Below are 17910 nucleotides of genomic sequence, written 5' to 3'. Positions count from 1 at the left end.
ACACACTTTAGCCGAGTTGGCAGCCTCCGATTGTGTTGAATTGAACGAAAATCCTTTGCAAGCTAATGAGAACCATAGCAAAATAACTGACACTAAAAAATCTATAGAAAATAATGTTAATAAATATGATGAGGACACATCCGAAATTACCAACACATCTACACCATATATGCCTTGCACCACCTCATCCTCATCCTCCATTTCATCGTTAAGTTCCGACTCTTGTTCTCATTACATACCCAAACATCCCTATCCCGCATACGGTTATCCATATCCTTATCCCTGGTATCCACCACCCCCCATGCCATCCGCCAACGGTGAGGCTTTCCCACCTTGGCCCTACGCCTATCATATGCCACCACCGCCTACTAACAATGATCTTACCGGCAATGCCGCTTATCCAACCCATCCACCGCCGCCATATCCATATTACTATCCCTTTTATCCTCCAAACCCGTCAGCAACTCAAACCACATCACCCGCATATCCATACATGCATCCTCCGCCGCCACAAAACATAAATGAATTTGATTCGCAAAATGTCAAATACGACTCAAATGCGTCCGCGTACCCTGCTTATATGCCGCCATATCCATATCCCTACCCGGTAGCGCCTAGCTATAGTCAGAGTACGTCATCGAGTCGCGCCAGCAGCATACTGCCCGACATCATCGTTACGCCCAGCACGGATGATATGCCGTCGCAAGTTATACTACAGCACCATATTAAAGTGGAGAAAAGTAAGCCGCCGGAACGCAACGATGCCGTGGAAATTAAGGAGATCGCAACTAGCGGCAATGCATTAAAAGCGAATGCCATGCGACGCGCACAACGTGAGGGTTCCGTAATCGACATTTTGACACAACGTTTAGAAGATATGTCCAAAGTGGTCGAGCATAATCTAAATATGAGCAAAGATGTGGAAAAGAACTATGCAGGCGAGCGTGACAAGGAATTCGGCGAAAAGTCACCAACGGACAATGCGTCGCCTGTGCCTGCACAAATCGTCACCTTAGCTTCGGAAACAGAAGTAAGTTCTGATGGCGCAAGCAGCAGCGACGAAGAAGAAGATTCTGATGAGACACCCAAATGTGTTGAGACAACCGGTTTGCAGGCTATAAAATCTGTGACCAATATACAGGTCTATAAGAATCGCCAGTCGCACATAATTGAGACAGATGATGAAGATGACGTAACCACAGCGGATGGTGAAAGCGACATATTCGATGAAGAAGACAATGAAGAGGTTGTCGAGGAACTTGAGCTGGATGAGTGTATTGAGGAAAATGACGACATGGACTATGATAATTTGAGTGTTATCTATGAAGAGGACAGCGATTTGGAACGTAGTAGTGACAAACCGAATACGATCATTTGTCGTGAAGGTTCTAGTGTCAGCGATGCAACAACTGTCGAGAAAGAAGCCCACGTTGAGCAGCAGATCGAAGAGAATGACAACAATGACGATGAAGAAGAAGACTCGACGTCGGTTACGGTACGATTGCCGCTTAAGTTCTCGTTTAACGATGAGAATGTGGCCACTGTAGAGGTGGGAAAATCGCAAATTGAGGAGAAACGTCACAGCATTTCATCGGAAGGAAGACGCAATTCTTTCGTTGTGGCGGACCTCAAACACGACTCCGACGATGAAACAGTAGAGGCACAAGAGTACGATGATGATTTTGAAGTTAGTGTTACCATCAGTTTGAGTGGTTCTTCACGTTCCGGTTCAATGGAACGCAAGCCGGATAAACGTCGCGTATCAGCGGCATATCCCATTGAAGAAATACCTACACCGGAACCGGTATGCGATATTGTGGGATCGAGCAGCGAAGACGTATCGGTGTCATTTTCATTGAATATGCGTAATAAATTTATGGACCAGACGGTTAAGAACGATGTGATTAATAATATAGCGGAAGTCAAAAAAGAGCTGGAAAATGATAGTAAAATGGCAGTGGTAAAAGAACCAGCTAAGAGCAAAAATGACATATGTGAGGTTAAGGAAACAGTAACACAAGTGGTGCCCTCGGACGACTTGGACTTCTTTGCCACCCTGCGCGCAACCAAGCTACAAGCACAGAAAATGTTGGAGCAATCGGCAAACTATTGGGGCAAATCAGTGGAAAAACAACAACCAACAACGGAAAGCGTAAAAGAGGAAACTCCCATAGCCGCCAAAGTTCAAGCAGATGAAACAGAAGTTGAAGATATTTGGGCTGGTAGAGATGAGGATGACTTACCGCTACCGGTGCCTAAATTAAAACTACCAGGCGCACTAGCTGATGCCAAGGACGACTTTTGGTCGACGTTTACGGCAGCAACCAAGAAAACACATGAACAAATCGACGAAGATGTTATAGTTGTAGAAAAAGCAGAAAAATCAAACAGAGCTAGGTCAGAGACCGTAGCCACAGTTGTGGCAGAAGTGGAAGATGCAGAGGAGGAAGTCGACTTCTGGGCTGAAATAGAAAAGTCCAAACAGAATTCCAAACCTACTGCGGAAACAAAGACCAAATCCAGCGAAATGCTGCGCAAAGTTATAAATGAGGTTACCTATGGACCAAAAGCAATGAAATCAGCAACAGAAGTAATGTCAACGGTACTACGAGCCGAGGTTTCTACAGCAGTTGACGAAAAGTTGGAAGTAGAGACCAGTGAGAGCGAGGAGGACAATTCTGAGGAACACGAAGAAGTAGTGCGGGAAGAAGCGAATATTGTAGAAACAACAACAGACCAAAAAGTTGAAGAAAAGGAGCAGGAGGAAGAAGTAGAAGAAGACTTCTGGGCATCTGTTGAAAAGGTTAAAGCTTCAATGGCTACAGCCAAGCAAACCACACCAAGCACCAAAGAAAATGTGCACGTTGAGGAGGAAATCGACTACTGGGCTAACATCGACAGGAGCAAGCAAACTGCAGAGAAAACTCCAACTACTTATGACCCTACACTCTACCCGGAAGAGCCACGCGAAGTTGATACCGATGAAGAAATAGATTTCTGGGCAGAAATCGAGGCCAAAAAGAATCATACAGATGATGTCAATTTCTATAACGCTGCATCATTCTGGGCCAAACAGGAACGCCATAATTCCATCGATGAGACACCTTACACAAAGGTTGTGCCCAAATCCTTCGCAGCCACTTTGCCCGATGAGCCAACTGTTGACTTAGGACTTTGGGCATCATTAGAAGCTGCGAAAGGAGCTGAGCCCGAATATATTGACCCAGTCGTGGAGGAAGAGAAGAGACTGGCTGCACAGTTCAATGAAATACCAGTAGAGGAAGAGGAAACGGAAGCGGAAACGGAAACTTGGGAGGTGGCCTCTTTGCATGAACCGGTTGTGGCAAATGTGTGGGAGCCGCCTATGGAGATGAATGAGTTTAGTAAACCCTACCAAGACTTGGAGCAGTGGATACACAACGACGATAATGAAGAAACCATGGCCACTGTGGTGGCAGACAATACAAAAATCAAGACCACAGACGATGCAGAAGAGGCAAACGTAAAACGTAATAATTACCGCAAAGCAATGGCTTTTTTCACTACCTCCATTGATGAGCAGAAGGAAGCAAGCGCTGAGCGGCAAGTGAGAAGAGGACGTTCCTCCAACAGGAACTCGCTCATTGAGAGCGGAAACATGAAAACAAATGAACAAGAAAACATAGAAAATGCAGTTAATAATTACTACACAACAACCGTTACACAAAGTGCGACCACAGGTAAAAGTCTTGGCGTTGGCAACATTTCTAAAAAATCAAGCCTTGAAAAAGTTACACCCAGCACAGTAAGAGGTAAAAGCGTTGACGTCGATATGGCGCATAACAAAGCAAACACTGAAATCCCGGCCTTGCACACAGAACCCACTGATGCCAATGCAGAACGCAGCGCCACACCCACAAATTTCGAGCAGAATTTACCTGAGGTGTATGTTGAACCCATTGTGGAAAAGAAACTATCACCCAACGGCTTACCCGACTTAGGACTTAAGAAAGAAGAAAATAAAATCTCAGTGCGTGATAGAATTTCCGCCTTCGAAACTGGTGCTGTGGAAACACCTGTATCGAAAAAATCCGATATAAATATACACTCACTCTCGGTCGAGAGGTGCACACCAAAAGGCACGCTTTCACGCAACAGTTCCCAACGTTCCGAATCCGAAATGGAGGAAGATGATTCTGGCGTTACCGATATGAACAAACCACTCTCAGAAACCGACACCGAGTCGGAAAGCTTCCCCGAGCTACGTAAAATGAGTAGCTACCAACGTGCCGCCACACATTCCAGACTCTTCAAATTGCTGCAGGACGACAACGACCCACTCGATGACGATAAGTTAAGTAGAGAGCTCGCCGATGAGCTACAATTCAAGCCCAGTCGACGCAAGATCGTGCACAATGTATCGATTACACGTCGCCAAAACCCGAATGCACTCGTCGAGGCCGAGACTTTGTCACAAAGACGCGAACGGCTCTCGCTGCCATTGCGTAAAAACACAAGCATAGACGCTGACAATCCCTCGACGCCCAATAGTCCGGCCTCGCCCATCATGGGACAGCCGGCAAATAGTCGCAGCGTAAGTGATAAGCTAGTCAACGAGCTGGTGCAAAGTTTGCTGCTAAAGCGCGACAGCAGTCATTTGCGTCAAATGCCCATGGAAAAGCTGCAGGCAGCTGCCAAACGCGTGCTCGAAGAAGAGTTGGACTCACTGGAAAACACATCCGTGGAGACTACCCCAGCGCCCACACCAAGCGACATGAAAGCGGACAAAAGCTATGCCGACTATTATGACACGTGGTCGAAGGCGAATGGTAGAACTGATACCTTACCACCGCCGAAAGCGTATCGCGCAGCGACAGATGCAACGCGACGCAGCCCCTGGTCGGTGCGGTGTCCACGCGTGCTCAGCTCGAAGACGATAAACAGCGATTTGGCGCGCGTAACAGAGTCGCCCGAGATCTTCACACGAAATAGCAAAAGTCCGGACTATTTGTCGCAATCGCGCGAGGGTTCGGTGAGTCGTTGGCGCAAAGTCTAGCACGGCCAAGGGTCAAGGGTAGGCGGCACATAAGAATGAGCGGTGCCAAAAAGGGGAGGGGGACAAATAAATACTTAAGAACATTAGGAGTTTAGGTTTTAATTTTAGGAACAGAAAAAATGGTGATGCAAATTAAAAACTTGAAATACTTGTAAATTATGAAACACTAATGAAGAAGATTGCGAAGTGCATGGACCACCAAGAAAAAGCAAAAACAAAAAAATTTGGTCTGACGCAACAGCTGAGCTGTAGGCGACACACGCATATAAACGGAAGAGATTCATAGAACAACAACACTGCCTTTTTGTACTCAATTAATAAAAAACACGCAAAAAAAAAATATATATGAAAAATTCATAGAGAAGAAGGCGTATAAAATGCGTTCATCTTTTCGTATGCTGTAAATAAAATTAATTTAAAAAATTAAGCATAATTAATGAGAAAGTTGAAGTTCATCTAATTCTTATTTAAACACAAATTTCTTTTGTAAAAAAAACAACGCACACTTCGCCAGCCAGATTTTGCATTTTGACGAATCATTCATTTTTGTAAAATAACGCAATTTTAACAATAAAACCACCACATAAATCATGCACACAAAAGAAACCAAAAAAAAAATAATTCTGCTAAATAACCGTGTAAGAATAGATAACCGAAAACAAACATAAAAAATTGTAAAATATGCAAAATTTCGAAAAAAGAGAAAAACTGAACAAAAAACGCACCATCACTCGTCGAAAATAATATCTACAAAGAAAAATCGTTCATTCGTTCGTTCGATCGTTCGTTACCTCAGTGCATACATACATACAAACATGCATATAAAATCATTAACTATTTGTATGTAAATATGTAAAAAAAAAAACAAAAAAACAAAATCGTTGAATCGACCAACCACCCATCAGCCAAGCGTACTTATAGGCCAATCGAAATTAGACACACACAAAAAAGCGTAAAGATTGTAAATTGCGAAATTTATCACAAAACGTTAATCCAATAATTTACTTCATCAACGAACAAAGTATTTGTCAAGCTCATTCAAAATCCTAAGGTACCTAAACAAGAAATACTGATTCTTTAAAATTTTATTGTTTTTTTATTATTTTATTTTGCGTAAAAGCTCGTTTTTTTCCATGTGCTAATAAAAAAAAATGTTTTCGGGAGGCGTTCCACACCCACACACCACAGCTAAAAATGTGCTATGGAGAGATTTGCTAGCGCTCAAATTACAATGTGAGAGATATGCTTGCTTTGCAGTAGATGCATATTTTTAGGCGCTAATTGTTTATATATATTTACATATATGCTTAATTGATGCTTACCTGCTTTTGTTGTGTACTTGGCCGCGCTGCTTCTCTAATTTATGATGTGAGTATCGATGCTTTCTCACACAAATGGAGCGACCTACAGTTTTAGTTTTATGCCGTAGATGAGCTTTATGAGCATTTTTTTCTTGTTAGTGGAGCTTATCCAGATGCTTATTATGTGCTTTAGGGTTTTTAGCTATCAATGTACTGCGAGAATTACTATTTTTTGTATATAAAATAGATTTTGACTTTTGAAATTTTTTCTTATTCATTTTGCGTAGGCGCACCGCTAGCTGCTTTAGATTTTCGAAGCATATCAGGGGTTTGTTTTTGTAATTTTGTTGTGTCAAACTGCACACTTGTTTACTTTCTATATGACATCGCTCAATTGCCAAAAATGATAAATAAAATAAGCCGCTACCTTCTATTCCCTGCATCGTAGTTTTTGCTAGGGCCCCTCCTGTTAATAACATAAACCCAGGCCCAACGAGAGGCGAGGGGTTAGGATCGGGAACTTTTTACCCTGGGCCCGGAGTTCTCAGAGGTGCCCAGACTCGAGAGTAATTCGAATTATATGAATTAGGCGTAATTGGAAAGGGCCCGCATTTGCAATTTTCACCCGGGGCCCGGATATGCTCTCTACGGCCCTGCATAAACCGGTTGCACCGACTGGCTACTGATACAGAAAGCCCTCTAGTGCAGCTGAGTTTTTTTGGACCATAGAGCACTGTGACATCTGAAGCGGTCTATTCTGCTTTACCGCGAGCCCTTAATTGAAGTGATTTTTGTTCCACATTAGTTGTTTTTTTTTTGTTTTTTTTTTTTTGCCAAGTGCATTCCATTGTACTGCCTTCGGTTTCCCTTTTTTATTTTCGTTAAATTTACTCGACCTCCAAAGAAATCTGAGTAGTGCACCAAGGAGACTCAAGCCTGATTCGAGCGAAAGCCAGGCAGACGCACCAAAAGTAGTATGCCGTCTCATTTTCCTCTACACATGCTGGGCAGAGTGCACTCTCTGAGATGCCTACCTTGTTCCAAGTGCTTCCCCCCCAGAAAGTGGCCCGTAATCTGTCCAACCTACTGCCTACAGTCCCCTTAATGATAGGAGAATCTGCGACAGTCGGTCGGACATGACGGGGAAACATCAGTTTTGTCCATTTCCAGCCTCTCTCCACCTGCCCAGCTCGCTGGTGGGTTGAAGTAACCCGTTTGCTAACCGTGGCTAAAGAAGAAGTGGCAGAACGGGTTCCAGGCCAAAGAAGTTACCCTCAGAGCCCATTCTAGCTAAAGAGGGAGGGGTAAAGTTACGCGCGATGCCCACATGTACCGGGACCCATGTTCACATCAGGATTTTACATCTACCGACATAGTTCAGCCTGGATTTACAGCACTCAATTACCCTTAAAGTGGTTGGAGGGCTGTCTAAGGCCATGAGCGCAGATTTGTTGTCGCTACAGACACATACAGATCTGCCTCTTCACCTGTTTTCTACAAAAAAGTTCGTTGCTTCGTGAACAGCATACACCTCCGCTTGAAGCACAGATGAGTTTAATTTGGGTTAATATTCATCTAGATAGAAAATATCTTCTAGGTCGCAGTGTCCCTTTTTTCCTTATGATACACAAATATCTTATAGTAAGATCCGATCGCCGTAGCTGAGAGGTTTGGTTGTATGACTACTATTCGGGAGTGCGTAGGTTCGAATCTCTGACAGAAAAAGTTGTTCCTAATAGCGGTTGCTCCTCGGCGGGCAATGGCAAACCTCCACGCGTATTTCTGCCATGAAAAACCTCCTCATAAAAAAACCATTTGCCATTCGGAGTCCGCTTAAGACTGGAGGTCCCTCCATTTGTGGAACCACATCGTCTTAAAACCTAACCAGAAGTGTACGCGCCAATTATTTATTTATTTATTAAGACCCTTGTTTTTATTGTGCATGACGCAGTGCGGCCTCTGTTGTGGTCTATTGTACTTAACATATGGCTTAGAGGGTTCTATAGAATTTTAGTACTTACTTAGGCTGTTTTGTTCTACACCGCCAATGGATTTAGGGGTTTGAGTCTTCATCTTGCGTGAGCTACACATTCACAGAGGACGTGCTCTGGTGTTACTTCGTCCCGCTCGCAAAAATGCTTGTTAATACAATCTATTTAATAAGAAATATAGGTCTTACATAGAGAGAAAACAGTTTTGAATGTGTGCTTACCTACTAAACTTTGTTGCTGCATGCGCTCACTCAACGTCACAAAAATCATCCAGGATTTTTATCGCCTATCCATCTCTAGGTTCGCCTTCAGTATCTGATAAGGTGTTTGCAAGAAATCACGAATTATCGGTGGATATTAGGTGTCCGGAAATGTAGTGTAAATTAGAGAGTTAAACCGTCTTTCGAGTAAATGACCACAGCCGTCGTCATCCATCTTTGGTGTACAGTTTATGCAACCAAGGAATTTGCGATCTCCAAACATTCCCATGAATTATTTCAAGTGTTAATTCCTTTCCGTTCTTTGTGACAAGCTCTATCCACTCATCTTCTTAAGCCGACAATCTAGAATACAAGTTTCAAATAGGCCTTTACAGCAGCCGTGACGGTTATCCAACTTCTGGGACTTCAAACTAAAATTATAGGCAAAGATTTTTCTAATATAAGAGTGGTCAACCACCCGCATGAATTATATTTCAATTATCACCATCAACTCTCGTTCAGATGCTGCCTTTACTGCTACTTACTTCAATAGATACCTGATCTCCGCGAGCTTCGTCTAGTGTATTGCTGTATTGTTTGCTCATCTCACTCCGCCTTAGACACCCACGCCGTAAGAATGGTTGAATGTTTAAAGTCTTCGTCTTGTTTCCGCCTGAGTTTCTTTCTGAGTTTGCACTCCTTGCCGTTAGTTTAGGCATGAAAAGTGTGCGAAATATTTGATGATCTGATGATCTGTTTGGCCAATTCGCCAATTATTTCGGCTTTTTTGATGGAATATGTCCAATAATGTGCAATACGTCGTCCATCGCTTTACGTTTCAGGCCATACATTACCCCAATTTAGTACTAACAAGCAACTCCAGTGCGTTCTATGCGAGCTTTCATCTTAATCCATGTTGTATTATCTCTCAAATCAATTCATCAATCAACTCATTTTAATTCTCAACTGCGCCTGCACGCCTAATATGTAGATCGCCTGTGTCTCCAATTCGTTAATTGGCTTTGCTTTAAAGCTTTACAAATCAAATAATTTTTCTTATAATTTAAATCTTCTTCATTTTTGTACATTTTTTTCCTTCAATAAGGTGTGGACTCTCTTATGAAAACAAGCTTGCTAGCAAAGCCGCCTCTGCTCAACCCCTTTTGTTAAATTATTAATATTTTTCTCAAACAGTAAAATATTTGCGATAAATAAATAAATGTAAAAGTTAAAACATTTATAAAAAATCGTTAAAGTTTCACATCAATCCTAGATGCCCATTCAAATTCGTCAACATCTTTTAATTCAAAATCGAAATATTTCCATTCTTCTTTTTCCTTATAAACTGTTTACTAATTCAAATTAATAATCAAAAACCGAAATTATTGAATTTTTATAATTTTGAATTGAAGGTTTGTATTATATTGAATTGTTATTTTTTGGCTAACCAAACTGTAATTAACACCTTAAATGTGAAGCTTTACATTACAAACAATTGGCATTAAATGAATTTTTTCTTTCAATGTATTTTTTTTGTTGTTTTTTAATTTCAATGTCCACATATTTATCGCAAATATTTTTTGTGCCAACAAAAGCTATTGAAGTGCTTTTTGTAATGCAAAAAAATCGTACGGAGAGAAGAACTCCACCTTTGGCTACTGAGTGTGAAAACTAGAAACTGAAAAGATAGAAACTATCATCTCAATGAATTACCGACGGAACGAATGAAGATTTTTTCTTAATAATTGTGAATACGTATTGAATAAAAAATAAATATTGTATTATATTTTTACTTGATATTGTTTAACCGCATTAAACACTCGTTCGTTCGTTTTCTAAATGTTTTCTCTCTTCGTTTTCCTTCTAAAACCGATTAACTTATTTAAGCGCCTAATTTTCTTCTAATTCTATTTTATAACAATTCTAATAAAATATTTTTATATTAAATTACATCTGTTTTGTTATTCTATCTGAGCTAAGAATGGCTTTTCCGTTTGAGTATTTTGACGCAAATACAAATTTTGTTTGTTATATTAAAAGCGAGATAAATTTAAAATTTAAAACGAAAAAATATTTTTATAAAATGAAAAAAGGTGAAGTTTTCTCTCATACAAAGCAAACTAATTTACTTACATTTGTGTAACTTAATTTGAATAAATTATTTTTTGCCTAAATTTTATGTTTCGCTATTTTTTTGTCCTTTCTTAATTCGCGTGAATTGGCTTTACTCTGCTCAATGTGAAAAGTGTTTTCGTCTTGCAAGGCAAAGGAGTATGAAATAAAAAATTTAAAATAAAATACAATAAAATAAATTAAAATAAAATAAATTAAAGTACAATAAAATTAGAATAAATAAAAATATAAAAAAAATTAAATAAAGTTAGAGATGAATATGAAATAAGACAATAAAGACAAAAAAGTTTACAAAATTAAAACAAAAAACAATTAAATTAAATAAAAGAAAAATAAATTAAAATTAAATAAATTAAAGTACAATAAAATTTAACAAAATATAAAAATTAACAAAATAAATAAATAAAGTTAGAGATTAAGATAAAGACAAAGAAAAAAATAAGGTCGTTAAAAAAAAAAAAAGATAAAGATAAGAATAAAAATAGGGATAATGATAAAAACCAACATTAGATGAAGATAAAATTGAACATAAATATAAACACAAAATTAATGACACAGAAAGAGACAAAGATAAAAACAAAATAAAGATAAAAATAAGAATAAACATAAGGGTGAATGTGAAGATATTGATGCAGATAACGATTACGGATAAAGGTAAAGATGAAGAAATAAATAAAATGTCAAAATGTCAAAAACAAAACTAAAAAAGGAAACAAATTACATTAAAACAAATAAAATAAAACAAAATAAAGCTAAAAAAAATTAAAAAAAATTTTAAAAAATTAAAAAAAAAATTTTTTAATTAAAAAAAAAATTTTAAAAAATGTTTAAAAAAATTAAAAAAAAACATTAAAAAAAAATATTTAATAAAAAAAAATATTTAAAAACAATCAAAACAATTGAACATAAAAAAACTTTTGAAAAATATATAATTTTTTTTTATAAATTATATATTATTATAATTATAAATTATAAAACAAATGTGTTTTTAATTGAAAAAAAAATTAACTAATTAAATTAATTTAAAAACAAACATTAATGTCTATTACAATCGAGCAAAGAAAAAATTGAAGAAAAACAAAAAAACTTGGATATAGGAGTAATGGCATAAAAAATATTTCAATAAATTTAAAAAAAAGCAAATTTAAATAAATCCAAATAGTCAAATGATCATAAATAAAAACAAGTTTAAATTCAACGAAATTAAACATTTTTCCACAAAAGGGAAATAAAATAAATTTCTTAAAAAAAATTAAAATGGTTGAAACTTTTTAAATAAAAACAAATTTAAATTAAACGAAATTAATAAATTGTTCACACAAGGCAAATAAAATAAATTTCTTATAAATAGTTAAAATGGTTGAAATTTTTTAAATAGAAACAATTCTTTTTTTTTAAATAGAAACAATTCTTTTTTTTAAATAGAAACAAATCTAAATTAAACTTAAAACAATGTTCGCACTAGGAATATTCAGTAAATTTCTAATAAAACAATTAAATAGTAAGCAAAAAATTAATGAAAATAATAATTAATAAATAAAAAATTACTGAAAATAATAATGATTTTTATTATTATATTATTATATTATTGTCACGATAGATAAAATGGCAAAATTTCAAATAGAAAATAAAAACAAAAAAAAAAATCAAATAAAACAAAAATTAATTTAAAAAACTTTAAAGCCAATTTAAAAATAAATTTAGTTAAACTAAAAAAATAAAAAAAAAAATAAAAAAATATATATAAAAAAATAAAGAAAAACATAAATATATAAAAAAATTTAATTAATTTAGGACAATGAGTAAAATCTATTAAAATAGAGCAACTAAGAAATTAAATAAATCCAAAATAATCTTGAATATAAAAGTTAATGGTACATAAAAAATATTTACTCAAAATTAAAAAAAAAAACAAAATTTAATAATCCCAATTAGTCAAATGTACATAAATAAAAACATAGTGCAAAAATTAAATTAAGCGAAATTAAAAAAATTCATCATACAAAGGAAATAAATAAATGTGTAATAAAAATTTAAAAGGGTTGAAATATTTTAAAATAAAATAATTAAATAGTACGCAAAAACATAAAAAAATAAAAATAAACAAATAATAATAACACTGTGGTACAAAAAAAAAAGTTGCAAAAAAACTTTGGATCGGACATGATGAGGGTTGTAGCTTATGAAAAACTGAAAATAATGGTATAGTTGAAATTTCCAATACACCCCCAAAATCTCATTTTATGGCCATAAAACCGTTTTTCAGTAGGTTGATATGAACAATCACTCCTAACTTCGCCAATTTCCATCCGATTTCGAATTTGCTTTTTTAGTTCGAAAGAACAAAAACAAGCCTTTTTGACAGTGTGTTAACATTTTTTCTGAAATGACAACTGACGAGACTGTAGACGGAAGTATTTGGAATTTTTTTATTTTTTCTCTATTTTTTCGACTTTGACATAATTTTTACGATATTATCCGATATTGAGGATTTTTTTTAGTACAATACTGTTATAGTAAATTTAATTTTGCGTCAAATGAGCTATATTTGACTGTAATTGAATTAAAATTAGTAGAGTTGTGCGAGTTTTAAGATTTTTTGTTTTTTTTTTTTACTAATTTGGAATGTTGGTATAGCTTACGCTAAATGGGAATAAGGACGTGTTTTGATGCGTTATTATAGATACGTAATATTTATTGGAGTATATATGAATACATAAGAGTACACTGTACTGCATACAACAGAACTGGTTAGAACTTAAGAAAATATCTGACATATTATAGCACATTTTTTTTCAATAGAAATATGGAAAAGCTCCCAAGTGTGCCAAAGTTCACACTGTACATTGATTAACAAAAGAAGTTTGTTATTATAATTTAACCTTATTAAAACGTCAAAGTTTTATTGTTTGTTTCATTGAAATTCAAAAGATATAAATCAAAACGTTGCCAGAAAAGTCAATTTTCTCAATATTCTCCGATGATATGGCATCATCAGCCTTATCATAAACCAGATGGTTGTTATTTTTGTAAAACGGACGTAAACGGTCATCATTATAAAACTCGAAAGCACATAAAGTATGCTGATGTTGCAACTGTTAAGAACCCCGTAGTCTTGGACGATATGATTGACTCAACTGCAGGTCATGAACTGAAGGAAGTTCAACTCATTGCTGATGATGATCAAACTGATAACAATAAACCTGATGATGAAGAGTACTTTCCGTCTGGTTCTAAGTTTTCAGAACGAGACATTGTATCAAATTCAGATTTTCAGGATCTTTCTCGTGATTTACATACTTCTATCGGGAAGACAATCTGAAACGCTCGCTTCTCGATTTAAACAATGGAATTTAGTTGATGACGACTTCAGATGAATGATGATGATCGAATTTCTTACAGAGAAGTATTCAAAACTGATGAAGAAATGACAAATGTACCGTACCATACTAAACTCCAAAGGGCCGTTTCCAATGCATTTTTAAGTTTGGAACTAGTGCCGTTGTGTACTGCACCGTACCATACCGTACAGTGCTGCACTGCACAATACTCCAATAAATATTATGCGTTTATAATGACACTTGTTATAATTTTCATGCTTCGAAACGCATACCAAATCTCGTAGTAAAAAAAGAAAAAATCTTAAAACCCACACAACTCTATTAATTTTAATTCAATTACAGTCAAATATAGCTCATTCGACGCAAAATTAAATTTACTATAACAGTATTGTACTAAAAAAAATCCTCAATATCGGATAATATCGTAAAAATTATGTCAAAGTCGAAAAAATAGAGAAAAAATAAAAAAATTCCAAATACTTCCGTCTACAGTCTCGTCAGTTGTCATTTCAGAAAAAATGTTAACACACTGTCAAAAAGGCTTGTTTTTGTTCTTTCGAACTAAAAAAGCAAATTCGAAATCGGATGGAAATTGGCGAAGTTAGGAGTGATTGTTCATATCAACCTACTGAAAAACGGTTTTATGGCCATAAAATGAGATTTTGGGGGTGTATTGGAAATTTCAACTATACCATTATTTTCAGTTTTTCAAAGGCTACAACCCTCACCATGTCCGATCCAAAGTTTTTTTGCAACTTTTTTTTTTGTACCACAGTGTAATTAATAAACAAAAAATTATTAAAAATAATAATAATTAATAAACGAAAAATTAATAAAAATTAGAATAATTAATAAACAAAAAATTATTAAAAATAATTATTTATAAACAAACAAATATTATAAATATTAATAATTAGTAAACCAAAAAAATAACAATTAGTAAACAAAATATTATTAAAAATAATAATTTATAAACAAAAAATATTACAAATATTAATAATTAATAAACAAAAAAATATTAAAAGTAATAATTAATAATTAAAAAAATATTATAATATAAATAGGTATTAATAATTTTAATAAACAAAAAAATAATAATAAACAAAAAGTTTTTAAAAATATATTAAAAAATATATAAAAACAGCGCAAAATTTCAATTAATATATTAAACAACTCGATTATAAATTGTTATTTTAGAAGTGTGGCAACACTGTGCTAAAGACTAAACGGAAAGATTTTTTTAATTTAAATTTAGGAACATCCTATTTGATGTATTTAACTTGAAATCTTAATTTAATTTGGCATATTGAACTTAGGTGGCATATTGAACCGATAAAATGAAATCTAAATATGCGGTTTGCGCACTTCTCCTTCAATCTTGAACAATTTGAACGCGATTTTTTCTAAAATTAATTATATTAAAAAGGTGGGAGCCCTCAAAACAACTTTGCTAAGAAATTTTTTTAAATACTTTTTTTTATTCAAATTTAGGAACATCTTCTTTGATATATTTCACTTTAAACCTTAATTTAATTTGGCATATTGAAACTAGGTGGCACCACCGATAAAATTAAATCTATATGTTAGACGATTGCAAACTTCTCATTTAATGTTGAACAATTTTAGCGCGTGTTTTTCCTAAAATTAATTATACTGAAAAGGTGGCAACCCTCAAAACAACTTTGCTAAGAAATTTTTTTAAATACTTTTTTTTTATTCAAATTTAAGAACATCTTCTTTGATATATTTAACTTTAAACCTTAATTTAATTTGGCATATTGAAACTAGGTGGCAACGCCGATAAAATTAAATCTATATGTTAGACGATTGCAAACTTCTCATTTAATGTTGAACAATTTTAGCGCATTTTTTCCTAAAATGAATTAAACTAAAAAGGTGGCAACCCTCAAAATAATTTTGCAAAGACATTGTTTTCAATTTAAATTCAGGAACATCCTATTGGTATGTTTAACTTTAAACTTTGATTTAATTTGGCATATTGAACCTAGGTGGCAACGCCGATAAAATGAAATCTAAATATGCGGTTAGATGATTGCAAACTTCTCATTCAATCTTCAACAATTGGAACGCGCTTTTGCCTAAAATTAATTATATAAAAAAATCAATTATATTAAAAAGGCGGCAGCCCTCAAAATGATTTTGCAAGTAATTTTGTTTAATACATTTTGTTTGATACCCATATTGCGGTATCTATCAGTGCAATTCTGTTGAAAAGTATCAAAATTAGTGTTCTTAAAACCACTTTTTCGCATACCTTTACCTTCAACACTTTTCGAGATATTAAAATAAAACATTCGACAATTGAAGAGAAGTTAAAGCCACAGCTGCCAGTGCTTTAGCTATTAAGTGCAAAAATTATTTATATTTATTTTACTTCCAAATCAATTAAAAAATAAAGCACAACCTATGACAGGCTGGAAATGTGTAGCTTAGTGTAGGCGATCGGTTCAGTAGTAGCAAATAAATCTCTCACTTTATTTCGAGTACAGAAAATAAATTTAAACGTATAAATAAATTTTAGCTAATCATAAAAAAAAGTGATATACAAATTAAAGTAAAAATAAAATAAAAAAGCGTAACATTAAAAATAAAAACAATAATTAAATTAAAACAATCTAAAAATATGTAGCATAAAAATCATGGTACATAGCTCCTTGCCGCTCCTTCTACCGTTGTATGTTTTTATGGAATTTTCAATATTTACAAATACAGTCGAACTTCGATGCCTCGAACCATAGTTCCAATGAAAAATGTGTCAACAAAAATCAACACAATTTCACTCCGCTTTCATGAAGCTGTGACATCTCAAACGTTCGACTTAACAAGCTTCGACTGTATTTATGTCCTTGTGTCAAGCTAGCGCTGGCAAAAGGTGCGGCGTTCGCCAATACCGTTACTCACATCTGTTTTCCTTGTCAATTTTGCGCGCCATTTATTCCACTTCTTTGATAAAGCTTTTTATGTTTCCATATCTACACATTTTGAAATATTTTCCCAATGAACTAATTTATTTTTCTCTTTTCTTTTTTGCCACTTTCGTTTCAGGGCCTGGACAATCAGATCTATAATTATTTCTCATTTCTATAGAAATTGGTTATAGATTTTTTTTTTAATAAATATAAAACAAATTTATTTTTGTCCAACATTAGTGCAAATGCATACTAAACAACAATAACACTTTGGACTTGGAGTAAAATTAGACCACAGACTTGGGGGACTAACGGCAATTTTAGCATAAATAACGAAAATTATAACAACTTTAAAGTCTAAGCAAAACACGCGAAAACGCTTGAATTTGTACGCAACTGAAGGGAATGTTTTACTGCAAAATAGGTTTGATTGCAAAAACAACGAAAATTAATATACCATTAATATTAAATAAAACAAATACAACAAATGGCAGGTTCAAGCAGGTAACGAAAAATATCGAATGCCGAATTTAAGAGTTAAAAATATGTAGATGACTTGAAAACGAAATATAAAATTTACAAAAAACAAAAAAACAAAAAACAAAGATTTCGACTTGCAAAGAAAAAAAAGAACTTAACGAAAAATTGCGCTAACACTTTTATGTTCTTAACTCGTTTTTATTGATTTTACTTTTACTTGTGTATTTTTTGTATTGTATTTTTTTACACTTAAGTACTTCATTTTAATAATATTTTTAATTACTTCATCAATTTACTGTGGCATGTGTCGAGCATTGTTAAATTTAAATATTAATTACAATTTTAAAAAAGTTTTAATTACGAATTCATATAAAATATTTCATTAACACAATATCTGTGTGATTATCTCATTTTTGTTATGAAAGAAAAATATACCTATTGTCTTATCTAAACTTTTCATTAGCAATTCAACTTATTTATGTTTTGAAACAAACAAAAA

At 34.5% G+C, this 17910-nt stretch overlaps 1 protein-coding gene and 1 long non-coding RNA gene across 6 annotated transcripts in view; both read left to right on the top strand.

The window, feature by feature from the left end:
• Positions 1-5890, top strand: part of LOC129247120 (uncharacterized) — a 121023-nt gene extending 115133 nt beyond the window's left edge. For 2 of the 5 annotated variants that reach the window (XM_054886062.1, XM_054886059.1), the window contains exon 11: positions 12-5888. In XM_054886062.1, the coding sequence (XP_054742037.1) occupies positions 12-5035 (5024 nt within the window). In that variant the 3' untranslated portion in view covers positions 5036-5888. Of the gene's footprint in view, positions 1-11 lie in introns of all 5 variants that reach the window. The other 3 variants (XM_054886064.1, XM_054886060.1, XM_054886061.1) reach the window with 3 other exon arrangements.
• Positions 5891-5979: 89 nt separating this feature from the next.
• Positions 5980-17132, top strand: LOC129247121 (uncharacterized). Its single transcript, XR_008582537.1, has 2 exons — positions 5980-6086; positions 17068-17132. It is a non-coding gene; the product is annotated as an uncharacterized LOC129247121 (long non-coding RNA).
• The last annotated feature ends 778 nt before the right edge of the window (positions 17133-17910 follow it).

The sequence above is a fragment of the Anastrepha obliqua genome, chromosome 5, assembly GCF_027943255.1.
Source record: "Anastrepha obliqua isolate idAnaObli1 chromosome 5, idAnaObli1_1.0, whole genome shotgun sequence".
NCBI lineage: Eukaryota > Metazoa > Arthropoda > Insecta > Diptera > Tephritidae > Anastrepha > Anastrepha obliqua.
The sequence above is the reverse complement of the archived record's forward strand: the minus strand, read 5'-3'. Positions and strand labels throughout refer to the sequence as shown.